Raw genomic sequence first — 27,866 nt, 5'->3', positions numbered from 1 at the left:
CCAAAATTTTGTGGCCGCCATAGTACCAACATAATTCGCAGCGTTAGTGTTTTTGGGATGTCATATTAAGTGGGAAGTTGGAACAGTATCACATATAGCAAAGATTTGTTGCCAGTTTCTGTTGTTGCAATATAAATTTGGTGGAAATATTTCGCAAATGAACCCAAACAACACTTTCCAGCACCACACGTTCCCCATTTGTATGCCAAGGGCATTATCGGTGGTACCAAAATCTGTGACTTTCCCTTACGAAGAACGATGACTAGCTTAGATTGTACATTTTTTTGTAATCCAATGAATACTAATGGCAACTAGGGAAACATTGTGGGAAGGAAAAATAACTTACAGAGGTACTTATCAATACCAGAGCTAAATCTCAGCTGCTGTTTCAACAGTCGTTTTATTAATTCCTTTTAGTCCGACGTGGCAACAATATAAAAAACTAAGTACTAGTAGCCTTGGATACTATTGCTAAGGTTGAAAACCGGCCTTCCCGCTGAAAGTGCAACCGCTCCTCTGCACGACCTCTGAAGCGGCCCATATCCCGCACCTCACACACACATCCAGACTCTGGCCTTGAATGTACTGCGACAGGAAGCCCCCCGCAAACGCGTCCCCCGCCCCGTTGGTGTCCACCAGCTGCGTCTTACTCAGGACGTTCACCGGAAACTCCGTGATTTTGCCGTCGCATGCCAGGATCACAGGATTGTGTCCTGTGGTGATGACGCAAACGCGAGACCTGTTCTCGTTCTGTTTGGGCAAATTGCATATCTTCAAGGCTATCTCTTTTAAGTCCCTAGTGCCGAAATTTTGCTCGTTGGCGAAAGTCTCGGCCTCCTACAAATACAACATTTCAACAATGCTGTTATCTGGATAAAGCAAGGGCAGAGTTGACTTGACCCGCGATAAGATTACCGTTTCGTTTCCAAATAAGAGGTCAATGTAGGGCATCACTTGCATCAGTGGCTCTTTGTACAGTTGCGAAATGAAGGGGGCGCTCAGGTTCATGATGAAGGGACGGTTGTTGGCCAGGGCGTGCTTCGCGATCTCGATGATGCTCTGGGGGCTCACCGTCAGAAAGAACCCCTGTTAAAAAAATCCTGTTACATTATACCTGTAACGATCACTTTTTGGGACTCACCGAGACATAGAAGAACTGGGCGCATTCGATCAGTTTGCGGTTCTCAGGGTGTCTGATGTGGTCGATCGTGAAGCAATTCGCTGCGGCCAGATTCGCGCACAGGGACCTGTTACTCCCTGTGATGAGGACGGCGCAGGTACCCGTAGGGACTGTGTCATTAAATTGGTAAAACACGTTGACCCCATCAGCTTGAGCCTTGTCTTTCAAGATTTGAGAATATTTGTCGGTGCCGACGCATCCGAACAACGTCGTCACTTTAGGTTTTTCGAGCAGCCACTGGGCCACGCGCAACGTGTTTTGGACGCTACCCCCCGCGATGAATTCAGCTTTGTACTTCTCGATCAAGTCTGAGTTGAGGTCTTTGTGTGTCTCGTCGGCGAGAATCGCGTTGTTCTCCTTCATGTTGTATTTCTCGAGGAAGTCTTTATCGACGATCGCCGATATGTCCAGCAGAGGGTTACCCATGCCTAGTAACATGTTTTCTCTGCAAGGGCATCGTTAGAGGTTATTGGAGAAAAAAAGTTGACTCACCTTAAGTTTTCACGTTGCATTTTTGCGTCTGCTTGTATTTTGTGCGAGTACTTTGGAATTTCTGTTGGAGATTCGGAAATTTTTAACACATAACCTCAACTCGGAAACGTAACGTGCCATCAACTGGCGGTATCGCTTGTGATTATATTGTTATATGGCATAATTGTTACAGGACCATTATTGTTATTATTTATAGATTTATTGTTTACTAAACTTAGAGATAATGAATATTTAATGAGGTATTACGTAATGTCATGGCCTGCTGCTTCACTATACACGGTGGATCGTCTTTGCATTTTAGAGAGGAAAAAAAAAGTCACAAAAGTCGAAATCTCTGGACTGAAAATGTGAATGAAGTTTTGCAAAAGGCAATAACCAAGTTTTATAGGAAATTTTGGTTTTATAAATAAAATAAAGCATATTACAATAAATTGCATATTAAAAACAATTTGACGACCACCTATTAGTTCTGGACCCTTCTAGTAGATGTCGCCTTTAAATAAAAAGAAACATAAAAGAAATTTAATTACCTGTACCTGTTAGCGCATTAAATCCTGGTGGCACAATTACAAATTTTGACTTGGTTGGCTAAATAATTCGCTTTTTTATTTAAACGCAAACCAGACGCGTGATTTATGGCAAAATGGTATAATCTGCCAACAAAAGGATCATTCCCTAGTAGCCGACCGTTTGCCATAAAATTGACAGTTTCCATTGTCACCTAAATTTACGACAGCACAAGTAGCAGGTCATAAATAAAAATAAATTTTATTCAAAATCTAATTGGTGTTTTTTCCGCTGATTTCGTAAATAATTATTATAGGAAGTGAATCTGGGTAGGTCAGTATAAAAATCGGAATTTGACTTTTTGGTCGAAATTTACTTTTTATCTTTTTTTTTGGCTTTGTAAGTGAAAAATTATCAAAAACTTATGCAATGTACCTTACCAATACCCAGGTAAGTGTGAAAAATTTCGACGATTTTATTTAATTAGAAGTCGCGATTTCTCGCGTGCGCGTATACGATGTCCGACCCTGTATAGATTAATTCCATAAGAATAATTAACAAAATTTTGTAGTGGAAAGCCTGTTAAAAATGTTATGTATATTTGAAATGGTTATTTATGCAACGAGTTTCTGTGTAAATTGGGCTTTTCTAATTGCCCAAGGGCCTCGCTACGCTCGTGTTTTAAGCATCATCCCTGAAGCTAAAAATGGTTTCGCATTTGCTTTTGACAGTTGTGACAAATTTTTCAAGACCTGTCAGAAATGTGACGTTCAATGTGTTGTCTAGGGCAACGGTTCGTTATCTGCTCATTTTGCTTTAGGGCAGTTAAGAGGCAGTTTACAAAGGAGAAAAATGAAAATTTATGACAGTTGAAAACAATAAAAGTATTTTGTATCTGTGATAAAAAGTAAAAGTTTGTCCATTTGTTATAGTCCGATGAGCTTACTCCGAATCAAGAAGTTGACATGACCTGCATCTGCTTTTGACATTCGACAGAGGTGCATGGTGCTATAGTTTGTCGAGCGAGAGATTGATTGATATAAAAATCACAAAGCTCACAACCGGAAATGCGTTTACATGACTGTGATACCTACCAAAATCATTCAAATTTTCATTGTTACCAACAGATTCAGTCATTCACGATCACGCCGTAGTTTATTCCCTTACACCCTATTAAGAAATTTGTTAATGTTTTTTTTTTTCGAGGGTTTGTCTTTGAGAAATCTTGATATTACAGTGGTTTGTAATAAACTGTTTCAAGGTATGATTGTCTACTTCGCTGAAGAAATACTTGCGGAGGCAAAAGCGTTGCTAAGGTTTGTAAAGGAATTCTGGTAACTTTTGCGAAATGGTTGTTGCAAAAATCGTGTTAAATTTTTACATTCCTCAAAAGCACACGAAGTATGCTTAGTAACACAAGTACGAAGGTATGAGGACACGAATGAATAAAACTCACAGTGCTCTTCCACCTAATGGCGACGCAAGACGTGCAATTTAAAATGTTATACATTTTTTAAAGACCTTTTATCGTTTATCTAATAGTGAAAGCATTTTTCAAAACAATCGATGACTTTAGAGGAAAAAAGAACAATTTGTAAAATTTGAATACCGTTTGGATGTTTGGAAGGAAGTTGGTGGAGCTAATTGTAAGAATTTAATTCAAAGACATATTTTTATTTATCCTAAAATTTACTGACACACTTTTTTCTTTTAATAAAGCGATTTAAAGAAATTTTTCAGTGTTCGATGTAGAATAAAATAGTAGTAGAAATATAAATTGACCTGTGAAACGATTTTTGCAAAAAAAAAACAGCATTCTCTCGTGTCAAAAATAAATTACTCCCTAGGATTTAGGGATATTCGTTACTAGGTTGCTATAAATTTGGTCAGGTTGGAGGCTATGTGGTTTCTGGTGACAAACCAAAGAAATCCTAAAAATGTAAGGCAGCAAGTTAATTGTAACAGTTGCAAATGACCAATTTCTCTCTAAGTGATAGATGATTTTTCGTTTCACAATCAATTCTGGTTACTAGCGGCATATTTATTTGGATTTAATCTCTCAATTCAAAGTAACCAACCTTAGGCATTCAAAATTACTTTCGAAAATTCTAGTTACACACAACATGAAAAACGTTATTTCCCTAAAAGTTCGAATTCTAAGGAGTAATTTATTTTTGACACGAGTACAATGAGGGACATGGAATCCTGGGCAGTCTGTTATTGTCATTTCAAAAAGTGTCAATGTAAATGCACCTTTACCGTCATTATGATTGATATTTTCAAAAAAACTGTCAAATTAACTTAAGTTTGGTTATGAGTAGCTAAGGTATGGTTTAGAAATTTTGACAACTGAATGACACATCTGCCCAGTTTTCCGTGTCCCCAATAGTACATACATGCAAAGAATTTTATTCTTTAGTTTACATTCGCACTGTATACAGGGTGTTATGGAAGTCCACGTAATAAATTTAATCACCAATAGAACTCTTTAAAATACACATTTTTTACATATTGATCTTTTTTAATCGAATTTTTGTTGCATTTTTCTAGCTCCTAAGAAGAAAGAGTGAGTGAAAATGATTTTTTGCGCTAAAAACTCTTCAGTTTTTTGAAGAAAGAACGATCGCTGTTCTAATACTAACAGTTTTCGCTGTTTTTCATTCGCATATTTTAATCGAGTAATTTGTTTTTCGTGCTTCGTTATCAATGGATGTGTAAACACATGAGCGGGTATGAATTTTAGGGTTCAAATCATATTTAATTTTAACTCTGGAAGAATTTGCGGGAAAAATGCTAAATGAAAATGTTTATTTTAACGAGTCCTATTGGTGATTAAATTTATTACGTGGACTTCCATAACACGCGGGATAGCAGTGATAGCACAGTTACACTATGCATTGTGGGCGGCAAATCCATAGCCAACTACAACGTGAAAAACATTTATAATAAATAACTCTGTATAATTATGTAATGTATTGATACAGTGGGCTATGGTCATGTTTGAATAAATTTTGAACATTAGCGGATAGATGGCGGCCACACAGAAAAGTCGGTTGGTGACAAGTGAAAGTGAGGTTTCCATTGTACTCCCGCCTCCCGGAGTCATGGACAGCCGTCGCCTTATTGCCAGAATATTGGTCCGAAGAGAATAAAGTTAATTTTTGACCATCTTGATTACAATTTTACAAGAATACAAATGAATAATTTTAAATTTTAGAAACAAATCTGAAGGATTAAAAAATAACAAAAAAAAAGGCAAACGATTAATGAAAATTCTTTTGAACTATAAATTTTTATAATAAATAAATAAAAAAAGTTTTTAGATTACATTTGTTTATTTACACTCAACATGATTATTTCTTTGTGTCAGACGTTTACGTATTATCCGGTATGGTCTAGTGGCTAGGATACCTGGCTTTCACCCAGGAGGCTCGGGTTCGATTCCCGGTACCGGAACTTTTTTTTTTATTTTGTAAAATTTCAAAAATACCGCAAGCACGATTATTTAAAAGAAATTTCATTTTTAGAAAAATTAATAAACAATTTAATAAACCTATGTATAAATAACCGATATTTGGTATGTCTTTACATTTGTTATACCTTTTGGGACATAATTTTCGTATTTGTTTTTCCTTTGATTTGGTTTAATTTAAATTGTACTTTTTTAACGTGAATTAATAACGTGTTCAAAAAATAAAGAAAAACAAAAACTATTCTTGGAGGAGCTGGGATTTGAACCCAGGACTTTCAGCATGCGAAGCAGACACTCTACCACTGAGTTACACCCCCTATTGAAGGGGCTTGAACAATTTCAATATTTTTGTTAGATCATTAACATACCGAATAACTGGATAAAGTTTTCATCGTCGTTGTCGAGTTGGTCTCGACGGAAAAGAAGCGGACTTCCGGCGAAATTAATTTCATAAAAATAATTTCTTAATGTTATGCACGTAAGAACATTACTCACTGTTTGTCAACACGAAATGCCGAGCATCTCCGTAATCTGTTTTACAATCTCATTAAGAATTCATAAGTTAAGAAAAATAAAGGAAGTAGGAGGACGAGGAAAAAAACGAAGGTTAAAAGAAAACTCTGCCTCTCGTCACTAGACAAGAAGAAAATGTGAAGTACATTAAAAATTAATTAATACGCCGAGATGAGACTGAGATTTCTACATCTCCGGTTTTTTGCTTTTTCTTGTTGTTGTGTTTGAGAAGGATCGCAGTGGCGCTGAACTGGAGGGACGAGGTTTTGCGATGGATCAGATTTTTTAAAATTAAAACCGACTACGGTAAAAATATCTTGTTATTTGTTAATTTTGAACATACATAACGTAATACAGTGGAGTTTTATAAAAATAAGAAACAGGTGAGATCACCTTTTACTAACTTAAATATAAAAACGTTTATAGGATGCTTCGTACCGCATGTTTCAAAAAATTTATGGTCAAGAGCGGCTGTGAAAAACAAAAGCATCGAAAACGTGTGGCGCAGCTTTACATTATTGCACGTAAGCACAAACATAACCTAACTTAAAAGTTAGGTTATGTTCACAAATTAAAATTTGTGAATTACAGTGCTGTTGAACCGTATCTGCGGGACGGCGACTCGGTAAAGTACACAATTACCTTTATTTTCGTTCCTGACGACATTTACGGCTGGATTATTTAAGTTAAGTCATACGTTTTCAAATCTTATGTTTTTACAGCTTACAACACAATTGCTTTTTTAATTTTTAATAGATTTTTCGAGAAATAGGCAACCAATAGAACAACCATGCATCGCAAGTATACACGTGCGTCTCAGTCGATTGAAGACAACCTTTTTTCTTCTCGATCACCACGTGGCACGTAGTAACTTTATTTTCAGCGAAGTTTCTTCTGAACTAGCAATAGCAGCCCAGTTTGTATATTTTTTTCAGAATGACTAGACTGTGGTGAAGTGGAGTGTTTCGTTTGAAACATTAAAAAGTGCGATCTTTAAGCGAATGAAATTTTTTATCCCTCGGGAGTCACACGTACTTCAGTTGGTGGATTGTTTGACGAGGGTGTCGGGGTCGGGGGTGTAGTAGTTAGTTGGCCATTAAGCTAGCGACCGCAAACCATCCAATCCAACTGTAAACTGCAATGAAACATAATGTAATGAAATACCCCGTCAATATATCGGGCCGAGTCAGTTCGAAGCGAACAATTACAGGTAACTAATACTACTTGATACGTGTTTAAAGTTGGCTGCATTGTTTAGCGATGTGACCGCAACACCCTCCAAGAATAATGGTGCAGAGAGGTCAAGTCAAACCAAGACAAATGGCATTCGGCGTCCAGGTTAATTCCTCTAGTTGCAAACTTAAACGATCGTCGAATTCCTGAAAGTTCGCCTCTCCTCCTGACGGTCCACTCACCAAATCCCGGTTGATTGTTAAGGACAGTATCGGACGACAACCTGGATAGCTGCTGCGGTCGCGCCAAGGAATTTCATAATCGACAACTTCACTACAAGACACATTGTGGACAGCCGGACTGCGTATTAATAATCGCTTCAAGATTTGTTGGGGCGCTCGACCGACCGTAAATATACTAGGATAACAGAAGGATGACACTTTGGAGCACTAGACGCCGGAGAGGAATCTGACAAGCGCTTTCAGACTCTGACTAATTGGAAAAAAATGTGGAACTGTGATGCAAAATTTCACAGAAAAATAAGTTTTCTAATTTAACCACAAAACCAAAATTTTCAATTGGTCAATACAAAGCTCTCATCTAAATATGTAGAATAATATTCTCCTTAGTTTTCAATCTAGATAATGCTGCTACTGGTTAACACCTTTCTAATTCGACAAAATCAATCATATCCTGTTAGCTGACCGTTGGTTGACACAACACGAGATTCATAAGGTCACAGCCATCTTTGCTGATTGAGAGTAGCAATTTATAATGCATTTTGTCATGTCAAAGTGGTTTGGTGTGGTGTTGGTGCATTTTCCCATAATCGGAAAATAAGGTATTCGAGTTGTCAGTTCCAACGAATGTTTTTTGCAGGAAAGTTGTGTCAATATGAGACATGAATGCATGGCTACTCTTTTGAAATAAAAAATGGTCAAACTAATTTAAGAATGATGCTTTATTGAGAAGAGGCAAAAGCGGTTCCATCAATTAGGATTCTTGGGGATTCTAAATAAAAGACTGTACTATGGCGGCCAAACAATTTTGGCCATTGTCTGTCAATTAAAAAAAAAAAAAAAATTGTAATCCGTACTTTATTGTCATCATGATTATCGTCTTGATTATGAACGTTATTTTTTTTGAGTTGTAAATTTCAAAACTCAAAATTATTTTGTCATTTCTACTACACAGAACGTTTACCTCCGGGTATCTACAGGGTGTCCCAAAAATGGCGTACTAACGGTGCACTACGGTGTAGAAGAGACTACCGTAAACGTCAGAAAAATGTTTAAAAAATTCTATTGGACTTAATTGCTGATTTGGCGGTCCTTGAAAGTGGCACTTAACAGGAAAATTATTTTGAAATATATGTATTAAATTGTCATGACAGCTACCTCTAATCGTACATATTATCACAAAGTACAAGATTACTCACTACCAATATCTAATCCTGCACAATAGTGAATTTAGAAGCTTTGGAAATCGAAAAAAATATTTTAAATCCACTACAGTAACATTGCTAGGTAATGATGTACGAGTACATCTTTGTTTACATTGGTCACCATGCCCCTCATAGATTTGTAAACCAGTCCTAGACTGTGTAACAAATTTTTTATTTTATTTATTTTTTTGTCTGAAAATTTTTTTCCATATTTTTTTCGTGTACATTTAAACCTCCTGGATACGGTAGTAAGTAGTTAGTACGCCATTTTTGGGACACCCTGTATATACGATTGCTCTAATTTTGTTTATTCATGTCGGATTTTTGGAATATCTGAGCTTCAAACAGTTTAAATTAATTGTCAAAATGGGAAGAATCGAAAGTGAGGTTACGATTCCTTAAGGTGTATTTACAATTTACTTGAATGTCAAGAAAGTGACGGCCAAAATTTTTTGGCCGCCATAGTACTTGTTATTTGTACGGTGCGATCAACAATTACAGCGTGATCAACAATGACTGAGTCTATTGGCAATGAAACAATTGAAAATACTGGTGATTTTTGTCTAGTAATTGGCACTGACCACGCACTGACCGGATTTTTTAACTTGAGATGACATTAAAAACATTCTTGGTTATGCAGGTTATGTTTATACTATTACAAAAAAGAACCTTCGTTGGTAAATTTTAAATTTGCCAAATTTCATTGTTACCAACAGACTCAGTCATTCTTGATCACCCCGTAGTTAGACCATAGTCTCGTCATAACGAGCGTTTTAAAGGCCCCCGAGTGCCAAAAAAAGTCCAATTTACACAGGACGAGTTTACAATGTTTTTTTGTTCGACGACCCCCTTAAAGGCTTCAAATCGCTTAAAATCTTTAAAATTAACTTGACGTTTCGTTTTGACAAGTTGTTACATTTATCAAAATCAGTTCACATAGGAGAAAATTCTCAAATTCTGACAGTGTCGAGCAAAAAAAGTAGATTTCTTAAAACCACTACAACAAGACTTTTAGTTTTAGCGAGTGGTGCGGCTATGACTTTGACAGTGTCAGATTTTTCGTATCTTTGCTAATTCAACTAATAAACGTCAAACAACTGTCACTGTGAATCAAATTTTTTTTTATTTAACCCAAGAATGGTTTTTACTTCAGGACATAAAAGGTTCATTTTACTTTCGTAATGGTGTTTTCAATAACGAAGAATATAGCGCTGTTGCCTGTTTGGCTGAGTTTCGGCAAAAATTTACAACATTAAATTGTAACAGGTATATGCAACCAGAAATACTTCCATCCCAGTCGACATACGGCCATAATGTCAAAGTCTTCTTTGATCTAAAAACCATTATGTCGATTATCATTGTAACTTTTCTGAACAATTAAAATAGGAGAGGCTTAAATGAGGAAGAGGAAAGTTCTATTGCTCCATAGCAATGTACTAATGTATTCTGTTATCATCACTATGTTACTTTGCTTTAAATTCTTCATATCCTCTTGACTTTAGAATCCTCTTGACTTTAGAACAGTGGTTCAATAAAGAAGCTCTTCCTGCGGATGCGAGAAGACATTTTGAGAATTTAAGAGATGCTGGCAACTAAAAAGGTTTAGAATCGTTGTCTTACACATGCTTAGTTCTTCCCAAAAATTAAAAACAATCTGATCACAAGAAGATTTTTAATAAGAATATCGAAAAATAAAAAGTAATTCCCATTCCTTATCTTAATCTGTATAATCTGAAAACCTCTTATTGTAACTTATTTGACTTGGTTTTTATTTTAAACTTCTTTGCTACTTTGCTTCTCTTTGATTCATCATATACCGAGCATTCCACGAGTGATAATAGTAAGTCCGGCGGAATAGAAAGTGCAGCCCACAATACATCAGGAAGAAAAGCCGGGTATTTATCGCCTCCATGTGCAGGTTTACATTCCAATGTATTGTGGGTTGCATTTTCTATTTTGCCGGGCTCATTATCACTCGTGAAATACCTGTATATTTTACATAATTTTACTTTCTACTCGGTATATATTTTTTTTAATTCTTATTCTTTTTGCCTTAACTTATTATGTTCAAATCTTAAGTATCTTTTTTATATATCTTATTTCTACGTTATAGAATTACGTTTTATGCCTTGGTTTTATCCTATTTTGAAATATACAGGGTGCCCATTTTATTTGTTCATGCCTGAAGATTCAGGAATAGGCAACATATTAAACATTCCATAGACAACTTTGCATAAAGTAGTTATTTTTTAAATTAAGAATCATAGTGGGACTAAAATTAAACTCAAAAAGTCAAAGAAATTATTGAAATGTAGGTAATATTAACTTTATTAAAACAATAAACGTTACAAGAATTGCTCGAAGTGTCTACCATTAGTTTCTTAACATAATGCCATTCTACGTACTGTCGCGAGCAATAAATTTTGGTCGTCAATGTCTTTTCAAAATTTGGTTAGATTGTCACAAATTTAAAAAAAATTCCTGCCTGATTATGCCCACGTCAACAAAGTGTCAAAAAATTGAGAAAAAAATGACAATTAATGTCAATGAGAACGAAAAACCAACAAACCCACAATTTCAGAAGAATTGGGATAATATTAATATCAAACGAATAATTGCTAATGACTTAATCTTTAATTCACCTAGAGACTTGGCTCGTTTTAAGGCTTTGCAATGCAGAGAATCAGGATCTTGGTTACATGCAATACCTTCTCCTAATATTGGTACTATGGCGGCCAAAAAATTTTGGCCGTCACTTTCTTGACATTCAAGTAAAGTGTAAATAAACCTTTAGGAATCGTAACCCCACTTTCGATTCTTGTCATTTTGACAATCAATTTAAACTGTTTGAAGCTCATATATTACAAAAATCCGACATGAATAAACAAAATTAGAGCAATCGTAGATAGATAACCTGAGGTAAACGTTCTGGGTAGTATAAATGACAAAATAATTTTGAGCTTTGAAATTTACCACTCAAAAAATAACGTTCATAATCAAGACGGTAATCATGATGACAATAAAGTACGGATTACAATTTTTTTTTTAATTGACAGACAATGACGGCCAACATTTTTTGGCCGGCATAGTACTCTTTTAGATAACACTTCCTTCCAAGTTTGTATTGGTTTAAGATTGGGTTGTAATCTTTGTACACCTCATATTTGCAAATGCAATGCGAAAGTTGACGAAATTGGCACCCACGGTCTAAGTTGTTTCAAATGCAGTGGTAGATTTTCAAGACACGCTGAAATTAATTCCATTATCAACCGGTCTTTGACTTCTATTCATGTGAATTCAACTTTAGAACCAAACGGACTCTCTCGAAATGACGGAAAACGCCCAGATGGGATGACTTTAGTACCGTGGATTAAAGGTCAACCTGTGGTTTGGGACGTTACTGTTGTAGATACACTTGCAGACAGTTACGTATTGAAATCATCTGAAGTCTCAGGTTTTGCCGCTGAAATGGCTTGCAAACGCAAACATAGCAAATATAGTTCAATCATTTCGTCAAACTACGTGTTTAAAGGTTTGTTTAGCATTTGAAACCTTAGGCCCTTGGTGCAAAGAAGCCATCGATTTCATTAATGTCATCGGAAACCGACTTATCGCGAAATCAGGCGATTCAAAATCAAAGAAATTCCTTTTCGAGAGGATTTCCCTTGCCATTCAACGTGGAAACGCTGCAAGCATTCGGGGCACTTTTCCAGATTCCGCAATATTATCGGAAATGTTTGTATTATAAAACAAAAATGTTATGTAATTATGTTATTAATATAAAGTTCCTTCATTATGATATTTACGACTGTTTTACGATGGAGCATTTTCGATTGCGTCAAAGAATGACCTTGACGACCAACATTTATTGCTCGCGACTGTACAAAATTTCTTCTGACTGTAGCCAACATCTCCGGTGTTACAGTTCTGCAGACGATGCTACAATTCGTTCTCGCAATTAAAAATGCAAACCAATTTTTAAACCAAATGTGAAATGTAAATGTGTAAAAATAGTATTTTTTGGCATGACTGGGCCAATTTAAAACGCGAGTTTCACTCATGCCAAAAAAAAGCCCAATTTACACACGAACGAGTTGAATACAACATTTTTTTGTTCGACGAACCCCTTAAAGGCTCCAAATCGCTTAAAATCTTTAAAATTAGCTTGACGTTTCGTTTGACAAGTTGACATTTATCAAAATCCGTTCACATAGGAGAAAATTTTCAAATTCTGACAGTGTCGAACAAAAAACATATAGTCGTTTTGAACGACATCCGTGCTGTCAGTGTTATTTTTAATATGTTTGTGCAGATTGTACATACCAATTCATAACCAGGATTCAGAGTATAAGCAAATCCTAGTTAAAAAAATGTCAAACAAGAAATTGAGGTTATGGTAAAAGAAAATTGCTATTTCGTCAAACATCAACAACAAATAATAAAACTCAATCCTCAACATTGTGTAAAACATGGTTAAACCAGGTCATCCTCGGAATCCAAATCAGACTACATGGTTTCTTTGATTTGTTTGAAATTATAGAAAATAATTTGAATTTGTCAATTTGCCGCGTCAAGCTAAATTGCCAAATTAGGAAATTCAAAATTACTAAACTGAAACAGCAAATAATGCCAACATACTGTCATAGTGACAGTACGGATGTCACTGAAAACGACTATAATTGATTATGGAATGTTTAATATGTTGCCAATTTCTGAATTTTCAGGAGTGAACAGATAAAATGGGCACCCTGTACTTCCTTCTGTTTTTATTATTCCGTATCAATTATTGCATTCTACTTTACTTTTTCACAAAGTGTTACTTAGACCTAAGTACTATTGGGGACAAAATACTTTGGTCGTCATTTTTCTGTCACTTCAAAACAAATTAATGTAAACCAAGCATTAACGTCAAGTCAATAGTGATGACAATTTTAAATTATTGACTTTTCTCTTGTCAAAAATATGGCACCTTCCACCATTCAAAAATTTAGAATCATCTCCCTTGCTTCTGGGGGATTTTCTATGGGCCAAATTGCCTTGTGGAAACCTTTTCAATTTTTCCTCCTTGGAATATCTCCTTCAGTTGTCCATTTTTCGGTATTTAACATTTTGCAATGATGAGTTTGACAGTGACAGTGGTTGACAGTAGTAAAAAATAAGGTTAACAGTCCTAATGCTTGCTTTACAACTTTATGTCAGTCAACTGACTTTGACGACCAAAGTAATTTGTCCCCAATAGTAACATTACTTAAATTGATTCTATTTCTTGTATCCTCTGTTTTACACTATTCCCTGTATTTTCTCTTCTTTTCTTTTACATTATGTTTTATTTAAATTATTCTTGTCTAATCCGATTTTTTATTTTTGTTTTTTTTTTTTATTTATCTTCATATTAAGTACGTAGTTTTATTCTTTTTTCCCAATCCATTCCAGTGCATTTCTAAGACGGATTTTAATTTGATTTTTCTTTCTGAGTATATTTGCTTCATCAGAAAACAGATAGATTGTCATTATCTTCTTTCTTGCTCTGTTCTGTTAAGTCAATGTTTTTATTTTATGGAAGTTTAATTTTTGTTCAATCTTTCGAATTGTTTATAGAATTAAACAAAAAATATTTTCTTTTCTTTTTTCGTGCGAAAGTAAAAGAATTTTATAAATTCTCGAACTCGACTATTCAAGAATTTTAATATTTCTCATCTCACAAGCCAGATTAGAACACCCGGGGTAGTTTTGTACTTCTTTTTAATGCCTTTTTTTCCAACCAATAGCAGAACGTCTATGTTTCATGTCGAGAGACACAACGCTAAAGTTTAGTGTTAGAATGTGTTCCATCAAGTTTCACGTCATTTGTTAGGGGTGGCCATACAAGCAATTTTAATAAATTCTGTCGTAACTATAAAACGGTGAATTTCCTAATTGTCCGTTAATCTCCGGGTCCAGCCATCGCGCTCGTCCACCTGAAACGACTTCGTCTTCGTCTCGACCCTCCGCATTCATTTGCATAGGGTTTTCCGCGTCAACCCCGGCGAAAGTGCGTCTGAAAGGCGCTAAACACGAAACTATGGAGCGGATCCGGGGCCCGACACGTCGCGTAATTCTTTCCGGTGGTTCGCTCCCTCCGCCACAAATCAGGTACACATACTTAATAAAGTTCTTTGCAACTTCTTAAGTTCAGAAACTTAGCCTCACATAATACACTGGAACATTTAAGCTTTGGCCGGTGGAAGTTCGACACGTGTGCACCCCCAAATCGTAAATAGAGGGAGAGAGAGAGAGGGCAGCGATATGAAAGATTCCCCGAAATTAAGGCTTCGACGCTCATTAAAAAGAGAAAGAAAGGAAAGAGAGGAGGGCGTCCGTCGCTGATTAGTTACTGTAATATAAGAATATACGCAAGACTTGATGAGTGTACAGGAATGCGCGAGGGAGAGGGCGAGCAGGGGTTGGACGCGCGCCCGACGGAGAAGGACGACAAAATGAAGAAATTCTATCTACATTTGCCAGAGAAGTTTTCTTTGGCCTGTCATGCAAAAACCTCCCTCTCGCGGAGGGAGGGACGGGGCGCGTTCAACCCCTTTACAATGCAGAAGTGGAGACAATAAAAGTAATTCTTTTCTTTTCCCTACATCTTACTTCATAGATTGTGCACTCTGTACTCGCCTTTAATTGTAATTTTGAAAGGGCTCTCTTATCACTTTAAATTTCGCCGATTCCGCTTTGATGTTAATTTGGCTGATTTCAGCCGCTCCGCCGGAATAATTAGGAAAAATTCGGCGCTCCCCCGGGGGCCGCCGCCCCCAAATAAATATCGCAGATCGGGCGCAAGCCGGCGATAATTCATGTGAGAATTTCACCAACACATGCTCGTAAATCGTCCGCGAACGAAACAGACGACACGTAAGTCGGGGATGAGGGCGAATTCTTTGATTAAGGGGGTGAGTATGTTCGCCATTCTTTAAACTTTACGGCGGACGTCTCCGCCGGGGGCTCTCTGTCTCGCATCGGGTGCCCTCATTACGCTGAAATTTCTTTCATTAATAATGGATATCGATTTTCGGTTTCTTTTTATTTTTACTTAAACATTTCCTAGATAATAATATCCGCACTTGCAGATGGGAAAATGCTAATTTCACCAGCGGAGAGAGGGTCAAACTGGATTATTTGATCGATGCCCGGATTTCAGCACATGGATTGCGGCATTTTTCAGCCTCGCCTGATCCTAAATCCTCACCTCTTTTCTGAAACACAATTTTTGGATTGTGCACTAACAAATAAAATTCTGCTTGGCTTCAAACCGGGGGTTAGCGATCGACTCGGTTAATTCTGTTTCCTATCCGTTCGACTTGAGGGTTCGTTTAATTGTTCTAGGCTACACTCACCGAGGGCTCTTTCTCAAAATTCAATGTAGAATAGAATAATTCATTTAGATATCAAACCGTAAATTTACGTACTCTGTCGTGTCGCTTGTGGGCGGCAACAGCACTTTTCCAGATAAATGCTCTTCAAGCTTTCTTTCTCATTGAGGAATAGTCGCTTTTTTTGATATTTGGCGATCCAACATTAAAGATGGAGATATGGCAGTGTTACTGCTCGAAAGAAGACTAGTTTGCCATCCTGAAACTTGTAGTAACTCCAAAATCGCCCTTTATGAGTAGTGCCACTATTGCAACCCACCAGCGATCTGCAAAAATTGAATTAATACTAATAATCTATGACAGATTGTACTACAAAGGTAGATTTCTTAAAACCACTACAAGACTTTTAGTTTTAGCGAGTGATGCAGTAAACAAGGTTGTAGATTTACACAGGGTAGGTATTTCAGGAGTGATAATGAGCCAGACGGAGTCGAAAATGCAATCCACAATACATTTGCAAAGTTAACGTGGGTGGACATTTGTTTTAAAACATTGTTAATTGTGCAGTTTTGTAAATTTTGACTTAAACGCGCAACGGCAGAAGCATTTTATTACATTCGCCATAAATCAGGATCATGTCTGTTTTTTCATCGTTGGAATACATTTTTATCGTCGTATTTTAACTTTTTCGTAAATGTCAGTTGTGACAAATAAAATTATTGGAAGCAAAGCCATCATGGATTCATAATTTCATTTTAAAACAATACGATATTTAAAATAGCCACGTTAACATTGGAAATGTATTGTGGGTTGTATTTGCAATTCCGCTGGGTTCATTATCATTCGTGAAATACCCTGTATATCACGTGGATTAGTGACTTATGTTTTGTCTAAGGAATGAAAAAATCATCGGTGTTTACAAGAGTTAGCTGAAATTAGGAATTATTCAAATGGTATATTATGTTCTTTGTAAAATGATCAATCAAGTTTTTCTTAAAATCAAGGATATTGTTAAGCAAATGTGAATTCGAGTTAAGTTGTAAGTGTAAACAAAATAAGTCAAAGAAGATCAAGACAAAAAGTTCAAAAATATTTATGTTTATTGTTAGCTACAGTGTGGAATAAAATGATTTACATCTAGTTACCTTTGCATTACCCTTGTAAAAATACGAAATGCCGCTCTACAAAAAAAAGAAAGCCTAACCTCAAAATATATATCCAAATTCCAAATGTGATTTATTGCGAAAGGATGATATGAATGCAAAGTTAAGATTGAAATTAAAAAGGAGTTAACAAAAGCAAGTCACAGCTAGTGTTGAAAGTGGCCACCAACGTTTGTTAATCCAATTTAGTAAATTGTAACAATTGTCAATTCGGTTGATGACATTTATTGACAGAACTAATAGTTCGGACTTCGAAAAAAAAGTAGAGCGGTACAGGAAAATTTACATGTGCAAAAATTCCAAAGGTAACTAGATGTAAATCATTTTATTCCACACTGTAGAATATGCAAGTGCTATATTTGAACAATCTGCAATTAACAAATAAATTAGATACAAAATCCTGAAACTGAACTGTGATAATTTTTCTAGATTCAAAATCAATTTGACACAAGCGACATTTTAGACAACATTTTAAGCAACTTGTGCGACCTAGAATATTAACCTGATTGAAGAGCACAACTGTCTCAATTGTTTCTTATTTTTTCCTTATTCGGATCGCACATTTTGGAAATTAATTTAGCAGAGTACTAAAACTCTCTTGCTATATTTTATTGCTGAGGTTTTCATGCCATATCTTGCCATTTTGATTCTGGATTAACGTGACTAACTCAAGTTTTATCCATTTTAGGCTATTTAAAGAAATCTATTTGGATTTTGATTAACGTAGGGATCAGTTTCCAAATAATTTGTGGCTAAGAATTTTGGTAAAACTCTGTCCACTCATAGATTGCTTGACATAAATGTTACTAAAAGTGTTCGCTCTACGCTACAACAAATAGATTCGGCGCGAAATTTAAAAAATGAAAAGAGCAGGTTTACACGTGATGTTTTATTATTATTCTGCATGTTTGCATTTAGGAAAGACGAAAGAAAACTTCAGTATAGTAGGAGTAATATATTGAGTTTTATTAATACAGGGTATTTCACGAGTGATAATGTGCCCAACGGAATTAAAAATGTAAGGCACAATTATTCATTTTCTAATTTCCGAAAAAAGCTGGCTACTGAAATTAAAATATCCAGCTTTTTTCGGAAATGGCTAAACACAAACAAAAGATTTATTTAATGCATGAACAAAAATTACCTCTGAATCATTTTCGATGTTTCTAATGTCACTTAAAGTGTTCATTATGCTAGATTATTGAGGCACGCACTCACTTCACAAATTCAAAAAAATCAACAAAAATCGCAACGGAACAGATCAAAACAGCAGCACGATCAAAACTAATAACTTTTAAAACCAGAGGAACGCAAAACATAGCTCTAAAGATGGAAAATCGCAAATCTAAATGGTTAAACCACTTGACAGCACTGACAGTTTCGAATTTGAAATGTCGTATAATTTATTTTTCGCGTGGGTTTTATAAGAAACAATCAGAATCAGTGGCGCGAATGTTTCAAGGTATTACCAACACAATCTACGATACTTTGATAATATTTTAATGTTATGGTTTGGGGATTTTGTTATCTAAGAATATTTAAAAAAGTGCAATCTATCAGTGGAAGGAGTCTACCTATTTTTTAAGTCTAATCCTTTGTAGACATTTGTTTTTCTACTGCATTTGTAAAAAATACACAACTTGTGGAAAACCATGATCAAATCAAGGTTTTTTCACAACAAAAATTTCTTCCAAATTTAAAAACTCTGGACCAGTTTTTATTACGTGATGTGGAAGTGCTTAAGAATGAATCAGATAATTTCTAAAAAGAAAAAACTAATAAATCAAATGACCACCTGATTGTTGACAAATATTTTCTTTAGAATATCCAAAATGTTTGTTCTTCGATTAATTTAGACTCCTAGATGCTTCCTGTTTATTTTTATTATCGCATTCATTTAATAGTTATTTAATAAACTAGTTTGTTAATGAAGGCGATTAATGATCGAAACTGTTTAACGAACGAGTGTAGCGAGTGAGTGCCTTTAATAGTTGAGATTATTAATCGCCCATTAACAAACGAGTTGATTACAAAATTTCTTCGTTGACCGCAAACTTTTTTTTTGTGAAAAAATTTCAAATTAACGCCAAATCAAAACCAATTTCATGTTTTTCGATAAAGATGAGACCTTATAAAATACCTTCATCCTTTTTTGTCCTCAGGGTAGGCCATTTTTAAATTTTTCAACACTTTCAATTCACTTTTCCACAAAGAGTGTCAGAAGACGTCAACTCCATTCACATTTAATTTCACGTAAAAATCACTGTTGCTAAGAAAATCTAGTTACCTTTGAAAAATATGACATGCGAATTATAACCAAAAAGGTCGGCTTTTGAAAAAGTGAATTCGTAATTGTGCAGTTATGGAGCTATAAAATATAGAAAACCCTGCTGCACTACCTGCTGCAGTGTTGGTAAGTGCAAACAATGCATGTTCGAGGTTGTTTATACATCAAAATATCATCAAAACGTCAAAATCGCAAAAATCGTTGATTAATGAAAAATAGTGTATTAATGATGTATATTTTAGACAAAATAATTCATTAATATTGAAATTAACAAGCGGTCAACGGACAACATCTTTAAGCAATCATCATTTGTGAACCAAATAATAAAATGTAATTTCTTCTTCTAAGAAATGACAAAGTCTTCAATGTCGCCGTTCGAGATTTGTCAATTTTAATGATTTTCTTGATCCGCGAACAAGATTACAATGTTCTTTTAAATTCTGGAATAATAAATAAATTTATTTATTATCAATTAAGCAGTTAAACTGAATCAGATTGAAGAACACTTCATTTGCAAGTTCAAATTCTATAAGTGGAGAATTGATCTTCAACTGTTGAAGAAACAGATTTTGGCAACAGAGCAAGCGAAACAAAGTTTTATAATAACAGATGCTTTGAAATGGTTTCCTCGAAGCATACAAAGCTGACATAAACAAAAACAACAGCAAAACAATTAAATTTTAAGCATAATATTTCATGGCATTATGCTGTTGTCAAATACCGCACTAGTCCTTTTAATATTTTAAATTCCATAACAAAAGGAAATTGATATAGGTGCTGCAACATGTGTCTTAGTAACATATTTTCAAATTCCGTTGAAAAATAAACATAATAAACTATATCCAAGGAAATTCAGCCTTCACTTCAATTGTAATAATTTCTTGGTGTTTTTTAGGACACCACAAAAGTCAATAACAATAAACTGATATTTTCCTCGTTTTTCTTGTTAGTTTTAGTTATTAATAAAAAAATAAACAAATAATTGGGATCATATTAGTTCAAATTCGATCGGCCATTATGAAACTAGAATAGAAAACAATTACAAAAATATCTTGAGCCAAAATTTATTATTTTTAAAATTTTCACAAAACGTATAGTGTATGTTTTTTACAAAGCACAACATCTTTTGGAAGAATTTAGGAATAATTAAATGTTAAAAGTTTATTTAATTATAAGAATGTAATTCAAATACTAAAACATCTGAAAAGATTGCAAAAACAATGTTGTAAATAAATAACGTAACACTTTAATAAATTATGCATCACATGTGCACTTTATACTGTTTAAATAATATACGATTGTGTTTTTACTCAAGGACTTGTTCAAGTAAAATGTTAAACCAGTGTGGTTGATTATGATTAGTCATTCAATTGTGTAACAGATTAATCACATATTACTGGAAAAATTATGTTTCTATTCACAGATTTTTATTGATGCATCTTTGAAAACGAATGAATATTGTTTTATTAAATGAAATTATTGAATCATCATTCCTTCCACAATTGACTGGAAAATGTATTACATATTTTCATTTTAAGGGTCTCGTATTTTTCGTATTTTGTTAATATTGTTGAAAATTTAACAGGTGTTTGTTTTTTTAATTTGGCGTCGAAGTTGGCGTTGAAGAGTTGATTGTGAATGCACTATATGCATAACAGATCACGGGATCAGCTGTTTAAATCTTACGGTTTTACACGAGTGGTGCGTTCTCAATCGACTCTCCAACGCCAACTTCGATGCCAAATTAAAAAAAAAACCTTTATACTCTATACATTCACACCTTCAGCTTTCTCACCAGAAAAGTTAGTAGCCGTTGACAAATGACAGTAATGACACTGGCCCCCGCGCTTAACCTTAAAATGACGTTTTTACTCAAAATGTATTTATTGTTGATAAATTACACGGCCAATACAAATTAATTGTTATAGTATATTTTCAGACTGGACAACATGGTTGGTAACCATAACAAAACAAAACACTAGATGCGGCTCTTTAGCCAGGGTTGTCAAACGAAAATCAGCTTTCCATAGCCGCCTAAGAGGCACATTTATAATGAATCAAGTATTATGTAAGTATGCTTTTTATTTTTTGAGTCGACTTTTTTTACCAAATATTTCCAACATCCGTCTTTTTGTAATTTTGTTTCTAATGTACTTTTTTCACTTATAGTTTCTGAAGAAAATAACAATTATCATTAACTGGATTGCTAAGATTTGCAAATATGTATAGGTATTTAACAGATTTGTTTAGGAGACTAAAGATTAAAAGTAAATTTCTTCTTATTGACTTCACTCTCTGAAGTCAGAATTTCTTTGCTTGGCCGATCATCCCCTCAGTGAATAATAAATCGCCGTCCCCTCTTACCACACAAATCTGAAGATCATACATATGAATTTATTTTGAAAACATGATGAGGAAGTCAACTAAGTACATTACAATCTCTTGGTCCATGACTGTTGCATTTTAGTTTTGAAAAATTTATTAATCACCGATTAATTTTAATCACAGCTTGATGATATTTTAAAACAAGGAAGTGAACAAGTGTTGGGAGTGATTGCTCTAAAAAATATTTATTAAACAATACATGGGGCATTTTAATTAGAAAAGAGAGAGAGAAAAAAAAATACAGCATATACATATTTATTTAAGAAAATAACGTCTGCTTATTGGGGAAGTTTTGACAACCGGTGTAATATTTGAAGGGGTTAATACCATCTGGAGCAGTAAAAAATTATTTATTTATCGAACCGTCGCCGCCAATTTCTGGCTCCTTCCTTGGGTTTCAGTAATTAAAGAAAATTTTTGTTTTTCTTTACCGTCTCCGGCCCCTGCGTAAATATTTTTTCGGTCGGCCGATCATCCCCCCAATTAATAATAAATCGTCCACCCGAGTCGTCGACGTGAAGCCGTTCAGCGGCGGCGATCCCCGAACGCCGCCGTCAAAAAACCTCTCCACATTCGGGCCACTGTACACGTACGAGCGCAGTCAACTTTCTTACCCAACCCCTTAAATCTCCCCCGCCTCCTGCCATTAATACTTCTTCAAAGCACAAACTCGCATTTTAATCGATTTCATTTGCGCATGTGAGCCTGTGGCAAAAACTCTACCCTCTAACTTGGCGACGCGGAGGGCGGCGGGGGCGAAAACTAAGCATCCCGACGGGGTGGTCGCGGGGGGTGGCCGGCGGTGCGAGGGGAGAAAGAAACGGAAGAGTGCGCGTGAATTAAGCAAAGACGCGCTCTTTACCTCATTTGCATTCTTTCTTGTTTCACTTATGTCTCGAGGGTGGGGGCGAGGACGTAAGGCCCGATAAGAGGGGGATGCGGCCGCCGCCACCTCGTATGTGGGCTGAGCTGAATTTATAATTGTTCGCGCGGCACTTTTCCCGATTTTTCGGGGGCGGCCCAATTACTTTAATTAAGAAACGGTACAAGCCCGTCCGGACACACACTCGCCGCCCCCGCCGCCGCCTAGGTGCGTCATGTCAGCGTCTAAGTGCGGCCGAGCTCATTAAATTAAATGCCGTTTAACTAAACGAAAACTAGAGATGAAACCGGGAACCAACTAATAAGAACTAATGATCCAATGGAGGAGCGTTCGGGCTAAATGTAGCGTTATCCGAACGCGGGGAGGGGGTGATAAAAATAACTAACGGCCGCAATTAAAAAAAAAAAACATTAAACAACCACCGGAGATCTATGGGGTGGGGACTTTTTTCCGGTTAAATCGCCCAAGACTTTATTATATTTCAAAATAAGATAAGACAATAGAAGCTAATTCACAGTTTATCTCCCCCCGAAGGAGGGTTGACCGAGCCACCACGAGGGGAGCGAAATGTCCATATTTGCTGAAATTATCGGTGCAATAATGCACTTTCAGCGGGCAGGGTTAGGGGTGCAAAGGACACCCTGATAAATCACAACTCATTCGCTTCTTATCCGGTGACCAAAGGGTTGTTAAACCATATCTACTAAAACTTCAAGGGGTTCTCTTCCATACAACTTGTGTCAACTTTAGATCAGAAACTTATGAAACCTCTAATAATTATTATGTTCTCGGTGTTACGGTATTCAGGCCGGATTAATTTATCAGTTATTTCTTAAAAAAATTGAATGAAAGTAAAACTTGTTTTGTAAATTGTTCCAAAAGAAATTTATTACAATTAAAAACTGGAGAGAAATTAGAATGAATTTTTTCAAAGTTTCAAATATTATCCTTTTCGAAAGCTCTTTGAATTTGGTAAAATCTTCAATACCATTTGTGGGTTTGATGGAGGCGAAGAAAGTTCCTCGTCGAAGATGCATCGTTGCGGAGCGCGGCGTGCATGCAGATGTATGAACCACGCCCGGCCAACTAAGCCCCCAACCCCACCCCCAAGCCTTAATGACGCAAGCAAAGGAAAACAAAGAAACCACACTAGGCGCGCATTTTTAATGATACGACCGCGTTCGACCCTCCTCGTCTAGCGTCATTTGTCTCCCGGGGGTGGCTTAGAAAAATCCTCGGTTCGGTGTTAATCGGGGCCTGCATTTCTACATACGGGGTCGGGGCGCGGGGCCGCGGTGCACTCTTTCCGGTTCCGGGCCGATGTTTCCGGTGGCGCCGTCTTCCGCCCTACCTTCCCTGATTGAATGTATCTTCGTGTTATTCGAACGTTTATTTCGCTGTCATCGCCGCCGCTGGTATTTTTACGTTGTTTGTTTTATCGATTGGGATTCGGGTTGGAAAAAATTCGACCGGGGTGTGATGGTTTAATAAGGGCGCAAGGAGGACGACGTGCGGGGATGAATTAAATTTCTATCATTATGAATTCCAGAACCACTTCACTTCGGCTCTACTCCGGTCGGGTTTTTTCTTTATTTTGTTTCTTTTTCTTTTCCTATACGTTATTGATTTTGTTTAATGAGAATTAAAGGTAAAATATTTTCTGGTGCTCGAGACTTATTTTTGCTCTCTATACCGAATTGCAGGTAATTAAAATGAAATAATTTCCAATTACGTGTATTCGAATGAATGCCTAAGTTCCTCCCGGATCGGGGAACATTTTATTTACTCTGCGTCTTTGATGGTGGTTCGGAGGGTCGAGGTACAAGCTGGTCGCTAAATAAATACTCTGGCCAGAAACAGTCACTCAAATAATTACCAAATTAAATTTTGCACATTTCGATAAATCAAATTAATTATTATTTTAGTGTTGCCAACATGATATTCTTTTAGTGACATCAACGATTATTTAGATAAAAGAAGACGTTGAAATTGGCCGTATGTCAACTGGGATGGAAGTATTTCTGGTTGCATATATCCGTTTCAATTTAAATTTTGAAATGTTTGCCGAAACTTGGCCAAACAGGGAACAGCGTTGTATGTCCACTCTTCGTTATTGAAAACACCATTACGAAAGTAAGATTAATCTTTTGAAGTAAAGACAATTTTTGCATTAAAATTTGATTCACAGTGACAGTTGTTTGACGTTTATTAGCTGAGTTAGCCAAGATACGAAAAATCTGACACTGTCAAAGTCATAGCCGCCCCTTATCTAAGTAATTGTGGATCGCACCGTATTATTATGGAATTATGGATGATAGTGGAGACTGGCAAAATTTGTGAGGTTAGGTTTTGATATTTAAGTTTTATTTTAGCTTTGTTTTCTTGACGATGGTTTATTGTATTGTATTGAAGTTTTCATAGCAAGTGGGACTCTGTATTATGACAATTTGTCCATTTTCCGCTTCACATTTTGCTACACAAATTTTTCTAATAGATGAATTTATTAAAGCCATATAATTGAGAATGACCTACTAAATCCTACATCCATCTGCGAACTTGTCGTGTCTTTATCGTTTTTATATATGGCTACTCCTGCAGCTCTGCACTGAGGTCACTTAAACTTAGCAACACAAAGTAAACACAATGAACAATAAAAATTTGGAAGCGACAAATGACGCACATTTGTGTGTGTCTCGCTCGCCCGGGATTTTAGCTTGCTGCGAACGATTTTAGCGTGATGCGAACGATTTTAGCGTGTCGCATGAAACTAATTCACTGCCAGGGAATAAAATGTATGTGGTGCGCCTAAAGAAGTTTTCACTTCAATAAATCAAATGATTAGTGTCGTGAGATAGCTCACGCTTTCTGTAGGCGCGCAGTGAAGATGATTCAAGTTTGTTGGGGGGGGGCGTAAATTTTTGAACAGTCGTGATATCAAATCTCAGACATGTTCTGTTGGGGACAAATCGGGAGACCGAGCAGGTCACCGAAGAGTGTCAAGTCTAGTCTATTTCAGCAATTGCGTTGTAACTTTTATCATGTGAGGACGCTTATTATCATGCTGAAAAATGGAGTGTATAACCCCCGCAGGTAAGGAAGAACAACAGGCTGCAGCACATTGGTTATATAACTTTCTGTGTTTAAGTTGCCAGGTTCAACATGCTACCGAGGCATATTGCACCCCATGTCAACACTCCCTGCGTGTTCCACATAACATTCTGGATTTCTCCGTTCGCCACGCATTCGTTTCACCCTCTTTCGGTCATCGTGCCTCCACAAACAAAACGGGACTCGTCACTGAACAACACTTGATGCCATTCTTGTCTCCATTCTTAGCTCGTTCTTTGAACCAATTTAGTTTGCGGGTGCGATGGATTGGGATGAGAGGAAGACACAAAAATGGACGATAGGAACGAAGGAAGATTTTTTTATTCGCGGTGTATGGATGACAGAGAGATTGGGCGCCTTACATCTTCCCTTCACTCATTTCCAATAGTCCATGTTGTGGATAATTTTTCTTTGGGCCAAATTTGTGAGACGATCTGAAGTTCTACGGAATCTACTGATTCAAGGCGATGATCATGAACCCCTTCTTGAGACCATCTCGACCAAGATCGATTGGTGTAAATTTTTTCAATAAACACTAGATCAATTTTCGTAAGGTCTGAGTCATCGATACAAGAACATTGAAAAGAAAAGAATTCAAAGAAGAACACAATTTTACAAACATTGTATTAAAAATATTGAGCACCGTCCTATCGAAAAAAAAAATCAAGTAAGCCATGAGTATTATGGTTCAGTTGGCAACGCTGGTTTGAATATTGTCGTATTTGACAACTGTCACGTTTTTATTATTTTTTAATAAACAATTGTCAAAACGTTGTCATGTTGGTATGAGCCAAACAGTCATTTTCATGATAATACGATTAGTCACACTGAGTGTCAACATTTTTTTAAAGTAACTGAGCAGATTTCTCCTGATTTCTCATTAAATTTGTTTTGAAAATGAATTCACATAACCTCAACTATGATTTGGTGTAAAATTGTTATACAGCTGGTCCCGTATGCGCACATTTTAGGGTGGTACAGTGTGGTTTTTTACTTAATTTTGACACTGACAATGGTCTATTAAAAAAATTTCACTACAGAGATTAGAGGGCTTTAATATGTTTCTTTGACAGCAGCAATATTTAAACTAGGGATGCCAACTGACCCATACTCATGGCTTACTAGATTTTATATCTTTTTATAAATAGATTTTTGTAAAAACTTTTTGATTTATCGACCCCTTCGTCAGAATGTAGGATTTCGGAGTCTTTGTCCGTGAAATTAATGGTGATGCCGGCTCGTCCAAATGCAGGTGCTGACGTTAGTGATGTCATGCTACTAACTTCTTCGAAGGAGGTTGAAACGACTTTCATCTTCCTTATATGTATTTTCCGTTGATGTGGTGTTCCGCAAGTCTGTGTGCTTGGTCCACTCTTTTTCATATTTTTATTACCACTGTTGTAGACAAAATTTACTACAAATATTTTAGACAGCTTGAAAGCTTGTTGTTTTAAATTTTTCCCACTTAAGCTGAATAAGTATACATTCTAATCTAGACATTTCTTGTAGAAGAGATTTCTTGAAGCTTCTTGGGATTTTTAATATTCAGACTATCACACTTCAATTGGCAGCACGTAAAAATTTATTTCAAATGTCATCAGATGTCATTAATTACAATAGTAACTGTCATTCCGGACTTTCAAGGCACTTACCAACAACTTCCCTTGATTATTTTGTTTTTCCATACCTGAAAAACAACTGCAATTTAATTGATGTCCCGACTTTGCGAAGGTCATGAAAACATGAAGTGAAGAGAGTAGCATTTTGTTTGAAAGCTGAAGGCAGACATTCCGAACATTTACTCTAGTTCGTAAATACGATTGGAGCTCTTCATGATTCTTTTACAACCGACAGGTCGCACATAATGCACACCTTTATGAAAATCAAGATTTCAACGTTCTCAA

The 27,866-nt window shown here is 36.1% G+C and overlaps 1 protein-coding gene and 2 non-coding genes across 3 annotated transcripts; 1 reads left to right on the top strand and 2 right to left on the bottom strand.

Moving 5' to 3' along the window:
* Window positions 1–381: 381 nt before the first annotated feature.
* Adk2 (Adenosine kinase 2) lies at window positions 382–1,960 on the bottom strand. The gene is made up of 4 exons (XM_069058180.1): window positions 1,673–1,960; window positions 1,142–1,625; window positions 916–1,086; window positions 382–837 (listed from the first exon to the last, which is right to left on the bottom strand). The coding sequence occupies exons 1-4, from the start codon at window positions 1,690–1,692 to the stop codon at window positions 472–474; spliced, it is 1,041 nt and encodes a 346-aa protein (XP_068914281.1). The 5' UTR covers window positions 1,693–1,960; the 3' UTR covers window positions 382–471.
* A 3,603-nt stretch (window positions 1,961–5,563) lies between these two features.
* Window positions 5,564–5,635, top strand: TRNAE-UUC (transfer RNA glutamic acid (anticodon UUC)). Its single transcript has one exon. It is a non-coding gene; the product is annotated as a tRNA-Glu (tRNA).
* A 261-nt stretch (window positions 5,636–5,896) lies between these two features.
* TRNAA-CGC (transfer RNA alanine (anticodon CGC)) lies at window positions 5,897–5,968 on the bottom strand. The gene has a single exon. It is a non-coding gene; the product is annotated as a tRNA-Ala (tRNA).
* Between the last annotated feature and the right edge of the window lie 21,898 nt (window positions 5,969–27,866).

Source organism: Tenebrio molitor, chromosome 9 (genome assembly GCF_963966145.1).
Source record: "Tenebrio molitor chromosome 9, icTenMoli1.1, whole genome shotgun sequence".
NCBI lineage: Eukaryota > Metazoa > Arthropoda > Insecta > Coleoptera > Tenebrionidae > Tenebrio > Tenebrio molitor.
This window is presented reverse-complemented; position numbering and strand designations above follow the sequence as displayed.

What these genes read in the sequence shown, in the direction of transcription:
- Adk2 (XM_069058180.1), bottom strand. Translation starts at nt 1,692, where the DNA reads ATGCAACGTGAAAACTTAAG. An exon ending in ATGCAACGTGAAAACTTAAG is followed by an intron (nt 1,626 to 1,672) that starts GTGAGTCAACTT and finishes ATGCCCTTGCAG; the next exon opens with AGAAAACATGTTACTAGGCA. An exon ending in TCTTATTTGGAAACGAAACG is followed by an intron (nt 838 to 915) that starts GTAATCTTATCG and finishes TTGTATTTGTAG; the next exon opens with GAGGCCGAGACTTTCGCCAA.